Source organism: Pipistrellus kuhlii, unplaced genomic scaffold, assembly GCF_014108245.1.
Source record: "Pipistrellus kuhlii isolate mPipKuh1 unplaced genomic scaffold, mPipKuh1.p scaffold_m20_p_6, whole genome shotgun sequence".
Lineage (NCBI taxonomy): Eukaryota > Metazoa > Chordata > Mammalia > Chiroptera > Vespertilionidae > Pipistrellus > Pipistrellus kuhlii.
The window spans coordinates 25,960,927-25,976,955 of record NW_023425562.1 but is presented as its reverse complement, the minus strand read 5'-3'; the positions used below and the strand labels follow the sequence as shown (position 1 = coordinate 25,976,955).

The 16,029-nt window shown below is 47.2% G+C and overlaps 1 protein-coding gene across 5 annotated transcripts in view; it reads right to left on the bottom strand.

Annotated features, from left to right (window-relative positions):
* Nucleotides 1-4,953: 4,953 nt before the first annotated feature.
* Nucleotides 4,954-16,029, bottom strand: part of SLC41A3 (solute carrier family 41 member 3) — a 37,958-nt gene continuing 26,882 nt past the window's right edge. For all 5 annotated transcript variants that reach the window (XM_045574444.1, XM_045574442.1, XM_036419361.2 and 2 more), the window contains 6 exons: nucleotides 15,645-15,791; nucleotides 13,629-13,773; nucleotides 12,398-12,477; nucleotides 10,322-10,456; nucleotides 8,424-8,572; nucleotides 4,954-7,270 (listed from right to left, as the gene is read on the bottom strand). In XM_045574444.1, coding sequence (XP_045430400.1) covers nucleotides 7,061-7,270; nucleotides 8,424-8,572; nucleotides 10,322-10,456; nucleotides 12,398-12,477; nucleotides 13,629-13,773; nucleotides 15,645-15,791 — 866 coding nt within the window. In that variant the 3' untranslated portion in view covers nucleotides 4,954-7,060. The remainder of the gene's footprint in view (nucleotides 7,271-8,423; nucleotides 8,573-10,321; nucleotides 10,457-12,397; nucleotides 12,478-13,628; nucleotides 13,774-15,644; nucleotides 15,792-16,029) is intronic.

Sequence of the window (16,029 nt, the reverse complement as noted above, 5' to 3'; positions counted from 1 at the left end):
TTATCTTTCTTTAATATCTTCTACTTCGTAAGGCCAAAATTTCATGTCCTTTCCTTTCGAGGATGCTGTAAGCACTGCCTCTAGTGTAGGAAGGAAGTGTCAACCCTGGCAATAGCCTGTCCTCACGGGCAGGGGGTGTTATTGTAAATGGCACTAATGAAAAGCAGGCTGACTTCTAGTCCGTTTTATTACTGATTTTAAATTGTCTACAGACAGTAGCCTCTTTTACAACCTGCCCTCGGGGCAGAGCACTCACAGAAGCCCCCTTGCTCAGTTGCAGGTGCCAGAGCTGTGCGATGTGTTGGTCCCCATACCAGTCCTGTGAGATGGTGCTCTTATCCTCCTCATGTTACCAATGGGGCCGTGGAGATAACCCCATAACTAAAATAGCCCTTGTTTACTATTCCGTGTTCTTTTGCGAACACGAATGACCAATTCAGTTCTAGCATCCGTGGCTCCACTGGAATTTCTAAATGGTTTTTGTTGATTTTGCCACCTGCTGCACGATTCCTTCCAGATGGGAGGTTTCCCTTTCCAGGAGCAGGTGTTTCCGAAGGCCACTTACAGTGAGATGAGTTCTCATGAGTAATGCTTGATACATGCTGGATGGTGCCACGATTCTCACCCTTTCTTATGCCATTTTGTTGTAGCTGCTCCTGTTTCCTTAAAATCCCATGGAACCACAGGCCTACGTGTCCCCATCCCCAGTGTCATCACTGAGGACACTGACGCCAAGGCCCCTCTTGATATGAGCAAACGGCACCCCCTCTGACTCAGCCTTCCTATTGCAGGAGAGCAGGGACAGCGGGGGTGTGGTCAGCTGCAAGCCTAGCCCTCTTTGCAGTGGGGTCAGCCTGGTGTCCTGGCTAAGCCCAATGAGAGAAACCTCAGCGGGGGCTTCCCCAGGGGCCAGGTTGTCCAGCAACTTTCATTGGTTGGGAGGCCTGTGACCAAACCGCGTTTACCAGGGACCCTGGTATTGGGGGGCTGCAGCCCATCTCTGCTGCCCACGCCTGGAGGTACTTAGAGCTCAGGACAACTGGTGGCCCCAAGGAAGGGTACTGGGCCTCTGCTCCTGCCCTTGTGCCCCCTGGGCCTTCTCAGTGGTTGCCCAGCCCACTGGGCTCAACCTGTTGGAGTGGCAGCCAGGGGCTCCCCAGAGGTGGAGTCACAGCCTCAGTGCCTCCACTGTCCCCTCCTCTGCCTCCCAGGCCCTGGCCCATCTCTGTTGATTTATTGTTTTTCCTTCAAACGAACCATACTTTCCTGTTTCTTTGTATGCTGTGTCATTTTTTTTGTTGTTGTTAAAAACTGGACATTTGAATCGAATTATGTGGTAAGTCTGTAAATCAGATTCTTCCCCCTTCCTCAGGGTTTGCTGGTTTTTGTTATTGTATTTGTTTGTTGTTTTTATTTTCTTAATTGTTGTAGGCTTTGCCACGGTCCCTGAGGTGTAAACTTAAGGTCTTCTCGGGTCTTTTCTGAATTTTTTCTTGGGCATTCGGGGTCACTTTCTAATTTTCCCTGTTGTTTTTTTTTTTCATGTAGTTTCTATGCAACTGTTTTGGAACCTTTAGTTCCTGCTTCCCAAATGAGGAAAATGAGAAGGGGTATGGGTGAAAAAGGGCCCCAGCCCTTTAAATCTCCTGGCGGTGCCTGCAGCTAGAGGGGGGACGGCTTGCATCAGAGCAAAGATTCCTTATGTTTTGCCCATCCGGGTTCCTGAAAGCTGTTTGCAAGCTTCTCCAGGAACATGTGCACAGACGGCAGCTACAGAGCTGAGGGGCAGGAGAGGAGGGCTGGGTATCTGCCACTGTGTTAAGGGCTGAAACTGACCAAAATTAACCACAACCTACCCTCCAAACCTTCTCCACAACCTACCCTCCAAACCTTTTCCACAACCTACCCTCCAAACCTTCTCCACAACCTACCCTCCAAACCTTCTGTCAGTTTCAAGCTTTCAACAGAACCCAAAGGGCCAAAATAATTAGATCAGCTGATCCCACCAGTGGCATTGCCTAGGCGTGGAGACAGGCTCCTGGTGCTTCCTGCTCTGCCATCTTCCCAGAATCCTCTAAACTGCTTTTCTTTTTTGTAAAATAATGCTGATGTTTGGAGTATCCTTCTACCCTACATGAATGGTTTTAAACATTTTTCCAGTGAGGAAAAAGCTTTGAAAACAAAGTGTTCAAGCCCTGGCACGATGGCTTAGTAGGTTGGAGCATTGTCCTGTGCACCCAGAGGTTGTGGGTTCGATCCCCTGTAGGGGCATGTGTAGGAAGCAACTGATCTCTCTCTCTCTCTCTCTCTCTCTCTCTCTCTCTCTCTCTCTCTCTCTCTCTCATCAATACAACATATCCTTGGGTGAAGATTTTTTTTTTTTTAAAGTGTTTAATGGAGAACAGTTTACAAAAATGGATATAAATGGAGGCATTCTAGTTGAAGTTGGGTGGAGGAGTTAATAATCAAGGAAGGGCTCCACATCCATCCAACCCAAACCTACTTCTTTCAAAGTCTGAGTCATGTGTTCAGCACCCCTGGTTCACCTCAGAACATTATCTGAAAATTGTTATATCAAGTGGTTTAGAAAGGTTACCTCTAGCTGACTAAGTGGCAGTGTAATAGGAGACAGTGCCTCAGAGCCCAGAATCTGGATTCAAATCCTACCTCTAACATATATTAGTGATGTTAACTTTGATCACTTAAGCTCTTTGGCCCTTAGTTTCCTCATGTACAAAATGAAGGTTAACAGTAGTACTGGCATATGTTAATGAAATAATTTATGTAAAACATGTGAAGACTGCTAGTAGATAGATGATTTGCTAAATTTTGTTGGATTTTTGTTGGAGCGGATATTGGTGTGTCATTTTTTTTACTTGTAATATTCTTGACAGATTTGATACAGGCTGGCATTATGAAGAGTGTTGGAAAAGTTCCTTCCTCTTTATATTATTGAAGTTTCTGTTCAGATTGGTGCTATTTCTTCCTTTAATGTTATATAGGTTTCCCAATCAAGCCAGTTGGGCCTGCAGTGGGTTTTATACGAACATAGTTAATCACAAATTCGTTTTATTTAACAGGATATAGGGCCAATAATAAAGGATGATTATAATAGAATGAAAGTTCTATTGAGGTACTTCTATTTTGTCTAATCAATTGGCAAAGAATCCAGATGAATCATTCAGACGGCTGACTTTATACCCTAAGACTTCCACAGACCTGTTCTGAGTCAGTGTGACATGTAACTTCAATAGCTGGATGGATGGATAGGTAGATAGATAAATATCTGAAGAAATTGACAAGGAGTATGCCTAAGAAAAAAGGCAAAAACCTAATCACCCAATTCTTATAAACAAATTGTGAAATGGGAAGCAGCAATATTTATACAGAGTTCAAAACAAAAATAATTCAGCAATATATTCTACAGTCAAGAATCTTATAATTTTGCTGAGCGGGTATGAGATATAGAAATGCAGTGACCAGAGAATTATGGTTAAGCGTGACAATGGCCTTGAAAACAAAGGAGTAGTTGGAGGAAAAGATAAACTGATATATGTTCTTTATCTTAAAAAAACAAAACAAAACAAAAACACGTTGATTGTGTTGAATAGTTATAAATCCTTAGTGCCTTCACTATGGAGGCCTCCTACTACTGTAGTCACTTTGATTTCAGAGCTGCCCTGGCCTAGAAGCTGGGTTAGAGTGAGCATCGACCCCTACACAATAAAGGCTGGAAGGCCCAATTTTTGGGTCAGGACACCTCTGTATGTATGGGAGGCAACCAATCCATGTTTCTCCATGTTTCCATCCCCTGTAGGGGGCACATTGGGAAGCAACTGATGGATGTTTCTCTTCTCTCTAAAATCAATAAAAATACATCCTCAGATGAGGATTTTTAAAATATATGTATATATTTTTCTTGATTTCAGAGTGGGAGAGGGAGAGATAAAAACATCAATGATGAGAGAGGATCAGTGATAGGCTGCCTCCTGCACCCAACTGGGGATGGAGCCCAAAACCTGTGCATGAGCCTTTGATGGAATTGAGCCTGGGACCCTTCAGTCTGCAGGCAGATGCTCTATCAATAGAGCCAAACCAGGTAGGGCAGGATTTTAAAAAACAAGAGAATTCGCAACTATTTGATAGAATTAGCATCACTCTTTAATAGATGAGGGATGTGAAGCACATGCCAGATAAAAAATTGGCCAAGGTCATATTGTGATTTGTCCTGGAATTAGATTGTTTCTAAATAAAATAAAATAAAAATAAAAATTGTTTCTAAATAAAATAAAATAAAATAAAATAAAAATATTCTTTTTCTTTTCTGTTTCCCTTTATGGTAAGTAAAAATGATTCATTGAAAAAAATCTGTGTTTGTCATTGAAAATCTATAAAATACTAAAGTTTGAAAAATTTCTTTAAAAAACTTGATGTAAAACTTAGATAATAGCAAAAAATATGTGTTATAAATACGGAGTGTCCCCCAAAAATGTATACAAATTTTGAATAATTATAAAGGTACTGTTTATTAAAATACATTTCACTTTCAAATGTAATAGAATCTATAGACATAGTTTATACAGTTTTTGAGACACCCTGTATAGAATAAAACATATTTTTGTATGATTCTCAGCCTCTGAAGGAAATTTTTAAAATTTCAAACTTCTTTGAAGTAATTGCAGCTTCTAAGGTATTCAGAGTATATTTTTTCAAGCTAATTTCTTTTTTCTTTTTCTTTTTTTAATATATTTTATTGATTTTGTACAGAGAGGAAGGGAGAGAGATAGAAAGCTAGAAACATCGATGAGAGAGAATCATCGATCAGCTGCTTCTTGCACACCCCCTACTGGGGATATGCCCGCAACCAAGGTCCATGCCCTTGACCGGAATCGAACCCGGGTCCCTTCAGTCCCCAAGCCGACGCTCTATCCATTGAGCCAAACCGGTCTCGGCTCAAGCTAATTTCTTACAAGGACAATATATTTGGATGCACAAGTTCTGGTGTTTTAGTTAAAACAAAAAAGAAACTTTCTAAAAACAAATTTGCTTCATTCCCATTTATTTTCAAAGATAAACTTTATTTAACAAATAAAAATAGGTTTTCAAATTTCTGATTCTGAAAGAGAAAAGATGCCATCTAGTGAGCTAAACACACATTAATATTGGCAAGTATTAAGGAAACATTGCTTTCAGACAATAAAAAGTCAGAATTACAGTTTCTAAGCCTTAGATGCTTGCTTGGTTCAGTGGATAGGACAGACGTTACCCCGTAGACTGAAGGGTCCCAGATTCAGTTCTGGCCAAGGGCATATGCCTGGGTTGTGGGCTTAGTCCCCCATGGGGGCATGATTCTCTATTGATGTTTCTATCTCTCCCTTCCTCTATAAAATCAAGAAAGGTATATATATGTTTAAAGTTTCTAAAAGCCTTATTTATAAATCTAACACCGCTGATGTTTCATGAAAATAGTTAATTGCAATGAAGTCACTATATCTTCATCATTTTGTATCTTCCTCTGTTTTAGTCTTGTAAATGTCTTATCTGCTCAAGTAGATATACACTTCTGAGAAACAGGCTTCTTTTTGTTTCTTTTCATATCCTGAAAATACCTTATGTAAAATAATGGGAAGAACATAATAAGGGTTTCATAAATTTTTGAATAATTTGGTTCTTTATAGAAAACTCACACAACGTATGCCATTAGGAAGTTGAGGAAGGACTTTCTGAGTCCTATACCATTACTCTTTGACCACATATGTTGTATTGGTTCACAGGAATTCAAGGAAGAAATGGAAAACACGTGTAATTTGTGTTTTTGTCTAATATGTTATTTTTCTCTATGAAAGTTTTCTACACCTTCAGAATTAATTATATATTCCCACCTGTTTTTCCAGTAAGTGTAGTACTTAACTATGGACTTTACATTATATTCTGTGTATAATTAGTCTGTACATTAGGATGGTACAAAGATAATTTTTTGCTGTATGTGCAGTAAGACAGGTTCTGTGGTGGGCCTTCACACGAGGCATTATGTAGTGCTTGCAGTAATTTGGAATTCTGGAGCAGTGGTTCTTCCAAGAATACATCAGAACCCCCTGAGGACTGGTTAAACCCCACACTGCTGGGCTCTGCCTCAGGACATTCTGATTTGTCAGGCCTGGGGGGAGGGAAGATTAATAATTAGCATTTCTAACAAGTTCTCTGGTGATGTTTGATGCTTCTAAGCTGGAGACTAGAGTATGACAAACACTGCGCTAGAGAAATGCCAGAGGTTTTCGTGACTTATAGACCACAAGTCTCATGGTTGCATTAATATCTTTATAAACACAAAATGCCAAATGCAATATATTTTATGCTTTATTTTACATTTTTCTGATTATTACATTTTAAACAGAAGTGTTTGTTAAAAAAAAAAAGAAAAGGAAGGAAGGAAGGAAGGAAGGAAGGAAGGAAGGAGGGAAGGAGGGAAGGGAGAGAGAAAGAAAGGAGATTAAAAAAAAAAGAAAAAAGGAAAGAAAGCAGCAGCAAAAGTAAATGCTGGGAGTGGATGGGGCCCTGTCCTAGGAAGGGCTGCACACATTTGCAGGGCATCTCAGCAGAGTGGCCTGTGGAGCTGGAGCCAGCAGGTAAGCCAAGACTCGGGCTGACCTGAGACTTGGGCACACAAGGGATCTTCTTCCTGCTCTTCCCCAATCAGGGCTGCATTGGATTGAAACAGGGCCAAACACCCTCAAAGTGCACTGCCATGTCTCTTCCTTCAGAATCTTCAAGCCTGTGCACCCTGCCCTCCCCACATACGTGCACTCATTCACATACTCATCTAGCATGTGGGCACATGTAGACACATTCACACACTCACAGACAGTACTTCTGATTTTAGGCTCCAAAGTGGCCTAAGGGTCCAACATCAGGGTCAAGATGTGTGAGTCTCCTTTGCAGATTGATAAAAGGCCACTGTCGAGGCAGGGAGACCTAAGGACCCAGCCAGGGAGGAACTGCATTCTGTACCCCATTGGTGCGAGGGAGCATTCTATTGACTAACTGGAGCTGCCTGGTCTCATTAGGAAGGTCCAGACGCTAGTTCTGAAATGCCGTCCAGCTCTGCTTCGCTCCTCAATAACCAACTGATAAGAAAGCACAGTGCTAGGAGGCCAGTCCCTAGGAGGTCCCCGACCCCAGTGAGGTAGGGGATACAGTGGCTGTCAGGATCCAGGGACTGGTGCCACGTCAGCCGAGTCATCACTTCTGCCAGGTACAGCAGGATTGTCACCTGTCACAATAACAAGCAGACAAAAAGACAATGACCAGGTCAGAAACACTAGCAGATTCAAGGGCAGACACCAAGGTCAAACCCAGGTAGTCCCCTTCCACAAGCTTCTCTTGAGGTCTGGCGCCCAGCTATGAGCTTGCGCAGGGGCCAAAGAGTCCACCCTCTTCCACTCTTGTCTAGCATCCCTCCCTGTGGTTGGACCCCACTCCTGGCATATAGAAGTGCCAGACAGACCTGTTGCTGATCACTAGCCTTGACTTTCTCAGATGCACCAGCTCCACTCAACATCCTTGGAACCTTAGACACAAATCTTGTTGGGACTTCAATATGGATTTTCTGGAGGCCCACTCACAGGCAGCTTTGGATGATTGGCTTTTCCTGGAGGTGCCAAGGGGTCCACACAGCACTGGTCAGGTGTCAGGGCTTCTCGATCCCTAGCTGCAGGCTGCCCACAGCTCCTTTCCTGCTGTTGCTCAGGACAATTTCTCAGACTGTCCCAGCCTATGCTTCAGGGTCAGAGACATGCTGAGATTGCAAATGCCCTAACTCAAGGAGATCTGAAAATGCTAGTCCCTTAAAAATTGCCCACCAATGCCCACAGTAATCCCTGCGGAGTCCCCAGGCTCAGCAGGGCATCAGCCGGCTATAGTCTATTGATATCCTTATTATCCAGCTCTGACTAATGTCCACAAATGCCTTTTAGCAATACCCCAGCAGGGGTCTGGCCCCTGCCCATCCCATCTATAATGAGTGACACATAAGGCCCAGCTCATCAACTGGACCTGTTCATCAGCTTGCTTCAGGGCAACATGCTGCATTTTCAGGATGGCTCTTCTGATCCTCTGGTGAGGAGTGTAGGGTGAGTTGTATACAGTATGGACTGTGCCTTGTGAAGGGTGGAGTAATGAGTGTGCTCTGTCAAGTGTGGCCTATGCAGTGTGCTATGTGGAGGGGGCAGCAGGGAGTGTCTAGTGAGGAGTGAGGGATGGCCTCAGGGTCTAGATCATGCCCTTGAGCTTGAACAAGTTAACTTGACTCCTGGAAGATAGGGACTGTGTCCTACATGTCCAGGACCCCCAACTCCACCTTCTCAGCATCTCTCTCAGGACAGGGACCCACCACTGAATGCTCCTTTGCTACTGCATTACCTTACCTGAATCAGGCCTGCTAGCAGATAGAATGCCACAAAGATCTTGCTGTTTGGTACCGAAGGGCCTTCCACCAGGTAGATAACATAGAAGAAAATCAGATGGCCTGGAATCACCAGAAAGAGCAGAACTCGGGCTGACATGGAATTAATTTCTGGAAGAAACAGAACCAGTGAGATTGTGTGACCTGCCTGACATTTGACAGTCTTCAGTGAGGCATCCACATTCATGCAGCTACTCCCTGAAGGTGCCAAAGAGTAGTTCACACAGCCCCGGTGGGCGATGTCGCAGGCATATTTCTGCCGAAGGGGAATATAGCCCTATCCATTCACTCTTGGAGCTGGCATTTTATAGGAGAGAGAAAAGTTGGAATCGAGTAGCAGAAACAAATAGAAAAGGCCATTTCAAATTCTGACAAGTACTAGGAAGAAAATAAGTCAGAGGATGAGTGTCTATTCGTGGGAATGAGCGATAGAAATTGGAAGCTCGCTCTCTCTCGAAGGTGACATTTAGGCTGAGATCTGAATCTGGGGGAGAAGACTCTGGCTAGAGGAAATGTGCAAGGGGCTTAAGGTGGAAAGCTCGGGAGTGTCAAAAAACAAAGGCTCATAAGTGATCCTTACTGATCGGGGAGGGCCCTCATGGGGCCTTCAGCACATTGGTGAGGTCTGAGTGATTCCCACTCTTCTCAGGAGCCAGTGCTCCATGAGTTTGAAATGGCAAGAAATGTGACTTACCCTGTCATCTCTTTAAAACTATAACATGTAAATATGATGGACTACCCAAACACAAAGGGTTGCAATGAAAAGTAAGCCTCCATTTGCTTATGAGTTGATATAATGTATTTTATCAACTTAAGAAAAAGGAAGGAAAATCATATGTAGCTTAGAAACTGGAAAGTCTACTATAAAATAATATGTAGAGAGAGAATGAAACCATAGAAAAGCAACAAAATCTATTCATGATGACAAATCACATAATGTTAGATTCTTAAAAAAAAAAAAAAAAAACACTTAAAAAGGAGGAGGCAAAATAATTATTATTGGAAGGTGACATAAAACTCAAGAAAATTTATAGAAAAGCTACATAAAGAATTCAGGAGAATCAAGATGGCTGGTAGGTAAATACTTGTACTTGTGGCCTCCCACAACCACATCAAAATTACAACTAAAATACAGAACCACCGTCATTCAGAACCACCTGAAAGTTGGCTGAATGGATGTCCTACAACTAGAGAAGTAAAGAAAGTACACCAAGACTGGTAGGAGGGGTGGGGTGCAGAACCCGCTGGACCCCATGTGTGCTGTTTCTTAAATTTGGAGGGAGTCCTGTTCTCCCCCCACTCCTTCAGGTGCAAGGGGTCTCAACCTCCAGCCCAGGCTACCAGAGCTGGGAAGAGAAGTCCCATAACTTCAGGCTGTAAAAAAAATAGTGGGGACTGTGGCTGAGAGAGACAGAGGCTGCTGGCGACCCAGCTGTTCCTTTTAAAGGGTGACGCCATACCTCCGAGTTCCAGCCCAGACACATACAAAGAAGAACTGGACCGTCTGGCATTGGGGCAGGAACTCAGGGGCAGCTTTTTCCCCAGACAGGGGTGCTCGCAAGAGCCATTGTTCCTGTGCTGGGACCTCTCACATCACAGGGCTGACTGGCAGCCATATCCAAGTCTCAGTCAGCCTGGAGCACACTGTTTGCTCCACTCTGGGGATTCCCTGAGACCCTGCTCCATCCAATTTGCAGCCCCGTGATCCAAGCTGTTTGCAGCAGCTTTTCCATATGACAATCTGTGCTGAGGTCAGCACTGGTCTTAGACACCACTGCTACAAACATGAGGTTCCAATGACATTAATTTTTACTTGTTTAAAGCAATGGCCCCGAGACCTCTGAAAAACCCAGGACCCACCTGAAGTGCAGAACGTGGAACATGGGTTGGGCCAGAATTTTTTCATCCAGAGGGGCAGGACCCCAGGGGTGCTCCACATGTGCAGGTAGGTGGAGATCCGGCTGGTCTGAATGGCCACCAGATTGCCACCAACACCTGTGAGGAGAAAAGGAGCCTGGTTTCCCCTTCTTCATGCCAGTCTCCGAGTTCTGTTCCTTGTGCTGACATCACTTTCTCCAGGTCGTCTTTCCGATGCAACACTTGCTCTCTTTTCCTTCTTTCCCATCTGACCTCAGATCTTGTTTAACACCAAATGAGGGTGGCCTGGACCTCATGAATGAGGTTATCAAGGTAGCACCTGCATCACTTTGACAGCTCGTAAGGTGAAGGAAGTGTTGCAAAGTAGGTGCCCGATACTTATTTATTGGGTAGAGGGCGTGTGAAAGGAAAGGAGGGAGAGAGGAAGGAGAGTCAATAGAGAGGTCAATGAGAGGTATCTTGATAAGCCACCCAAAGCCATAGGAAGTGACAGGAATCAGAGGACAGATGGAATACCTGAGAAGGCAAAAGGGATCTTTTCCACCTCGGGTAGGACGGAGAGGAAAGAGAAAATTGGTAAGAGCAGTAAGGAAGGAGAGATGACCATATGATGGTGGAGCTGGGGCAGCTGATAGTGTCCAGCTCTGCCAGGGGCAGAGGGCCCAGGGACACTGGGTGTGCTAAAAGAGGGAGGAGAGTCAGTGGGGCTGAATTTGGGGCTGGCAGAGAACGGAGCCTACGAGGGTGACCGTCAGCTTTTGAGGTGGAGTTGGGTAGCCCCCATTCTATGTCCTTAGTCCCACAGGCAACAATCTCTTACTGGACCTCACGTGTCCCAGTGATCTCCAGGGGCAAAGACCAACTACCCCGGGCTTCCAGACAATGCCAAAAAATGGTCCGTGGGCAGAGGATGGCTGCAGATCTATTTTGCTTGGCCCACGCATGATGAAAAAAATAACTCAAATTCATTGGCAGCACTCACAAATTGGGCCTTCCATCCAGATTTCCAGCTTCTCCTAACAAATCAGTTCAGGCAACTCCTAAGACCTTAGTTTCTACCAGGTAGCAAGTGGCCAGAGCTGAGCAGGCCCTACTCCCTTCAGTCCGGGAACACAGGTCCTATTCCCATCACTCCTCACTGCCTAGCTGTTATCTTATCTGCTTAACTCAGTTAGACTGCTTGGCCTCTATAGGTATCCAAGTTGGTGCCATTTCATGGATATCTTCCCAGGCTTATGGCTTTCTGGGCCTGACTTAGCAGTTGCTGTCTTCACTTATAATACCCTGACCTGCAACTGACCCATTCCTGTTTCTGAAGTCCCAGAAAGCCACAGCCTGGCATCAAGCAAACTGTGCAATAAGTCATCATGGCTGGTTGCTCTCCTGACCACTGGTCCCATTACAGAGCTTTATCAGAAACCAGACACATACCAACCCAAAAGAGGGTTCCTCACACAAATACCCACAGGGCCTAAGCCCAGAAGGTGAATCAGTGAAGGGCTGGGTGAAAGACAACAGGGAATGGAAAGGATTGAGGCAAACTGGACAACACAGGTCCTGTCTCAGTGGCAGCTGATTATGGCCCTACCCTCAGTGTGTAAACTCAGTATTGTTACAGCCTCGCTTTTCAAGAAAACAGAAATCCAGATTTTTATGTGTAATGTCTCCAGTGAATCTAAGCTAAAATAAAAGAAAAACCATGAGAGGCCAACACTCCAGTTCCGAATGCCACATTCATTCTGCAGGTGTGAGAACCTGCGTTGGATCCAGGGTGCCTTCAAGGCATAGAATTCAGCCTGTGGGAAAGCTCAGGTCTCAGTGGCCTGAGAGGAGCAGGGTGTGAATGGTGGAGCAATGATCATGGCTTCTCCCCTGAGGTCTCCTTCTGTTAGGAAAACCAGCCTTGGTAGCCTCTGCCTGCCAGCTTCCTTCCTGCCTCTGCCTCTGGGGGCCGGGGGCTGGACCTCTGACATCACAGCTGCCAGCCCCCACCACTTGGGGCTGCGGGGGGCCAACCCAGCCCAGGGTGCCTGGGTGGCAGGGATTGCCAATACCTACCACAGATGATGGGCGTGAATATGGCCATGCCTTTGTATTGCTCCTTAGAAATGGTTTTGTTCAAGATGAGCCCTCCGAAACTGGGGAGAGAGCAGACAGCAGTTAAATGACTAGAGTTTCTGCTTGTACGTGGCCTTGCAAACCGCCTTATCAGGCTGTCCTTTCAGCTTAGCACTTTCCTTAGCTGCTCCAAGATATCTGTTGCAGCCAGGCTGTCTCCACAGTGTGCCCTGCACCTCCCATGTGCGTTTTCGTGTTTAGTCTAGGCTTTGCTGTTCTCGAAGTGTCTGCCCACTGAACACAAACAATAAACTCCTTTCCGAGGCCTCTCGGCTCGCTGGGCTCTGTCTGTGACAGCCCCTGAGCTGCAACTGAGCCGTTCCTTAGCAGAACACGAACCTGCACGAGTGTCCTCTCCAGCCCCTTGTTGTTGGAAGGTGCTGCAGCAAGACCTCGCTCCCACCAGCCCCTGTAGGTTAGCCACGCCTGTCCCACCCCGAGGATGGGACAATAAGCGGTCCCTGAAGAAGTGCGATCATTTTGTGTAAGGGACCCAGGTGCAAAGGCACCTGCACTATAGCCTTTCTTCTCTGAGAATCAAAGTTAGGACAGCGCATCAGAAAAAACCGGGGTGGCCCCTCGGGGTCTGCTAGCAGAAAGGCCCTTGAGAATGGAGCTAGATGGCAGAAGACCTGGGCTCAGCTAAAGGCCCAGTCTCTGGAGGCACTAACCCCTCAGTCCCTCTAGGTCCCGCAGGCAGCCATGCTGTGGAAGTGGTGTTTGCAGAGCCATTGCCTTGAGGCCAGATGAGAGACTCCCTGCAGCTTAAGCAGGGGCCAGGCCAGGGAGAGCTGGGCAGCAGGGGCACGGGAGGCGGAGTCCCATAGGCCTGGACAGGGCAGGGAGCCATGGCTCTATGCACTCAGCTGATGTTTCTATGTTCGGCTCTCCCTGGCTTTCTAGTGCTCTGGCAAATGTAAACAGGGCTGCCTCTCAGAACAAACATGTCTAGGGTTCTTGGTAAGAAAAACAGAGGCAAAGAGTAAAGAGGTCTGACTCAACCAGCCGTGGAAATCAGTGAAGGAGCCGCCACTGCCGTCCATGCCCACCATGGCCACAGGGCAGTGAGCTGCCCCCTCCTCAGGGGTCCTTGGCTCTCAGGACACTCTCTTTAACACAAAGACGGGGGATGGCAGGGGTGAGGGGGGGAGAGGCCCTCACTCACGCTCACCTGCTAATCACCATTGCTAGGATGATTGGGAACCACCCGAACTTTAGGATCTTCATGATGGGTGGGTTCTGCTTTGCAATGAGGACCCACACCGGGGTCAGGGCCATGAAGCCGATGCAGACCACGGGAGTCAGAAACCGGCTGTCTGGGAAGAGAAAGAAGAAAAAAGGGGATGCACGCAGCCATGTGGCCAGAGCCAGAGCACAGCATGGCATGGTGGGCAGCGGCCTGGGTTGTAGAGATGAGAGGTGGGCTGGGAACTAAAGGTTCTACAGGTGTGAGGAGACACTTCCGTCCTCATCAGCTTCAGGTGACTGTCCTACCAACCTCCCCAAGCATCTCCTCATCCTGTTAAGCAACTGGAAAAGCTCCTCTCTGTCCTCAGGTCCTGCCCCCTTCACTTTCACTTCTCGGGTTTTGCTATTTTCCTGACCTAAATACTCTCCTCTGCCTCCTCCCACCCAGCAGACAGCAGCCTACAGGGGTGCCTACTAGCAGGACACCTTTGAGTCTGGTTTCTGGAACTCCTCAGAAGCCTCGGCAGAGGTCCCACCTCCTCTTCCCGCTGCCATGTGGTGGACACTTCATTCCCCTGCATGTGGCTTGTCTTCCCGACTACACCGGCAGGTGAGAGAGTCAATGGCTCACGCCTTGTTGGTGAAGATGTCTGGTATGTGCCAGGCCCAGTGACCAAGATAAATCACAGCCCAGCTAGAGAGACGGACAACCCAACAATGATTCAACATCTAATAAGTCCTGTGTTGAAACCCACTATTTCAGGAGGGGCACAGCAGGGGCGAAGGGGAAGGGTCTGGGGACACGTGTGACCCGTATTAATTTTGCAAATCAAACAGGATGAACCCATACACAAACCTTCTTATTCTAAATTCAGTTTGGCTTAAAATTAATTGAGGTCATCTTATGATGAACTTCATTATCACGTACATGAACATTGAGCGGCTCCCAAATCATTAAATGGTGTTGGTGGTAGGCAGTTCCCAGAGCAGCCAGGAGCCAGCCCAGAGCCAGGAAAGGCTCCGCATGCCTGAACACGCGACAGCGGAAGGGTTTTGTTGCTCTGCTTTATCTGCCAACACGTGAACACGGGGTGATATCTCATACGCTTGGGTGCATGTCCCCGCGAGGCGATGATAAACGGGAGCTCGCTGTGCTGCTCCTTTGTCTGGTTCTCTCCTCCCACCAACAGTCCCACAGGCCCAGCCACCCCACCGTCTCCTCACCACCCACTCCGTTCCTTATGCTGCCTGCCCCGAGCACCCAGGGTCCTGACGGTGCCCGGAACTGACTCTCACTAGATGCCAACAGTTGTGTGCAGCCCTCTTAGCAGGACTGTGCCAGGTGGGAAGTACAAAGTATGACGCTCAGAAGGGAGTGGTCAGCTGTGGAAACCTGGAGGGGAAATCCCTGGGCCTGGGTGATGCTGCCTGGCCACACTGCCCATGGCATGAGCAGCCTGTGTTCATGGAAGCCCTGGGAGACCTCTGGTGGAGGGAGGGCCTGCTGCCACAGATGTGTGACTCCCCACTCAGCTGCCGAGCAGGCTGCCAGGCCGCCTTCTGAGGGGCCCGGCTTCCCCTGGCTGGCACCTGCAGGGAGAGCATAAGTTGCTGCTGCCTGGGATAGACCTTCCTCTTTGGGAAACTTCCGGGGCAGGTGACATGTGCCCAGTGTGAACTGCCTTCCCCAAGGAGGCACTGCCAGTGTGCTGAAGTGGCCAGGCCAGCCTAGAACCTCCCGGCCTCCTGGCATACCCTGGTCTAAGGTGATAACTGACAACCTGTGTGTCAGCTAACACGGTTGGGAGAGCCGAGGAACTTGTTGGAGAATACCTCAAGTTCAGGGACTTGAGGCTTTGTTTCTACAAAAGGAGGATCCCTGACTCCACCACCGAGCCCGGGGTTCCTTCCTATGGCACCCGATTTGAATGTTGCAGCTCAATGCAAACCTTCCCGCTCAGCCCAGCTGGCGGGCCCTTCCTCCTCGGGACCCCCCTACCTTTGTATTTATAGAAGAAGCTGCTGATGAAAGCCAGGATGGACAGCGTGATAAGGTCTCCCAGGCTGGCCGCAATGGGCGTGGCGATGTTGTCTGGGTTGACCCCGAGCTTCCGAGCACCAATCACTATACAGACCATCAGCAGCCCTGCAGGGAGGAGAGAGAGGAGACTCAGGCTCAGGGAATGACTGACCCCGAGGAGGCTCAGCAGCACAGGATGAGGAGGGGCTCAGGAGCGCCCTTCTCTCTGTCAGCACAAGCCAGGCCACCTAAAAACTGAACCTTGCTCCTCACATGACTGCAGACAGCAGAGCAACACAAGCCCACACACAAGCCATGCCTGAGAAATGGTTAAGGAATGACTGACTGACTGAATGAATGAATG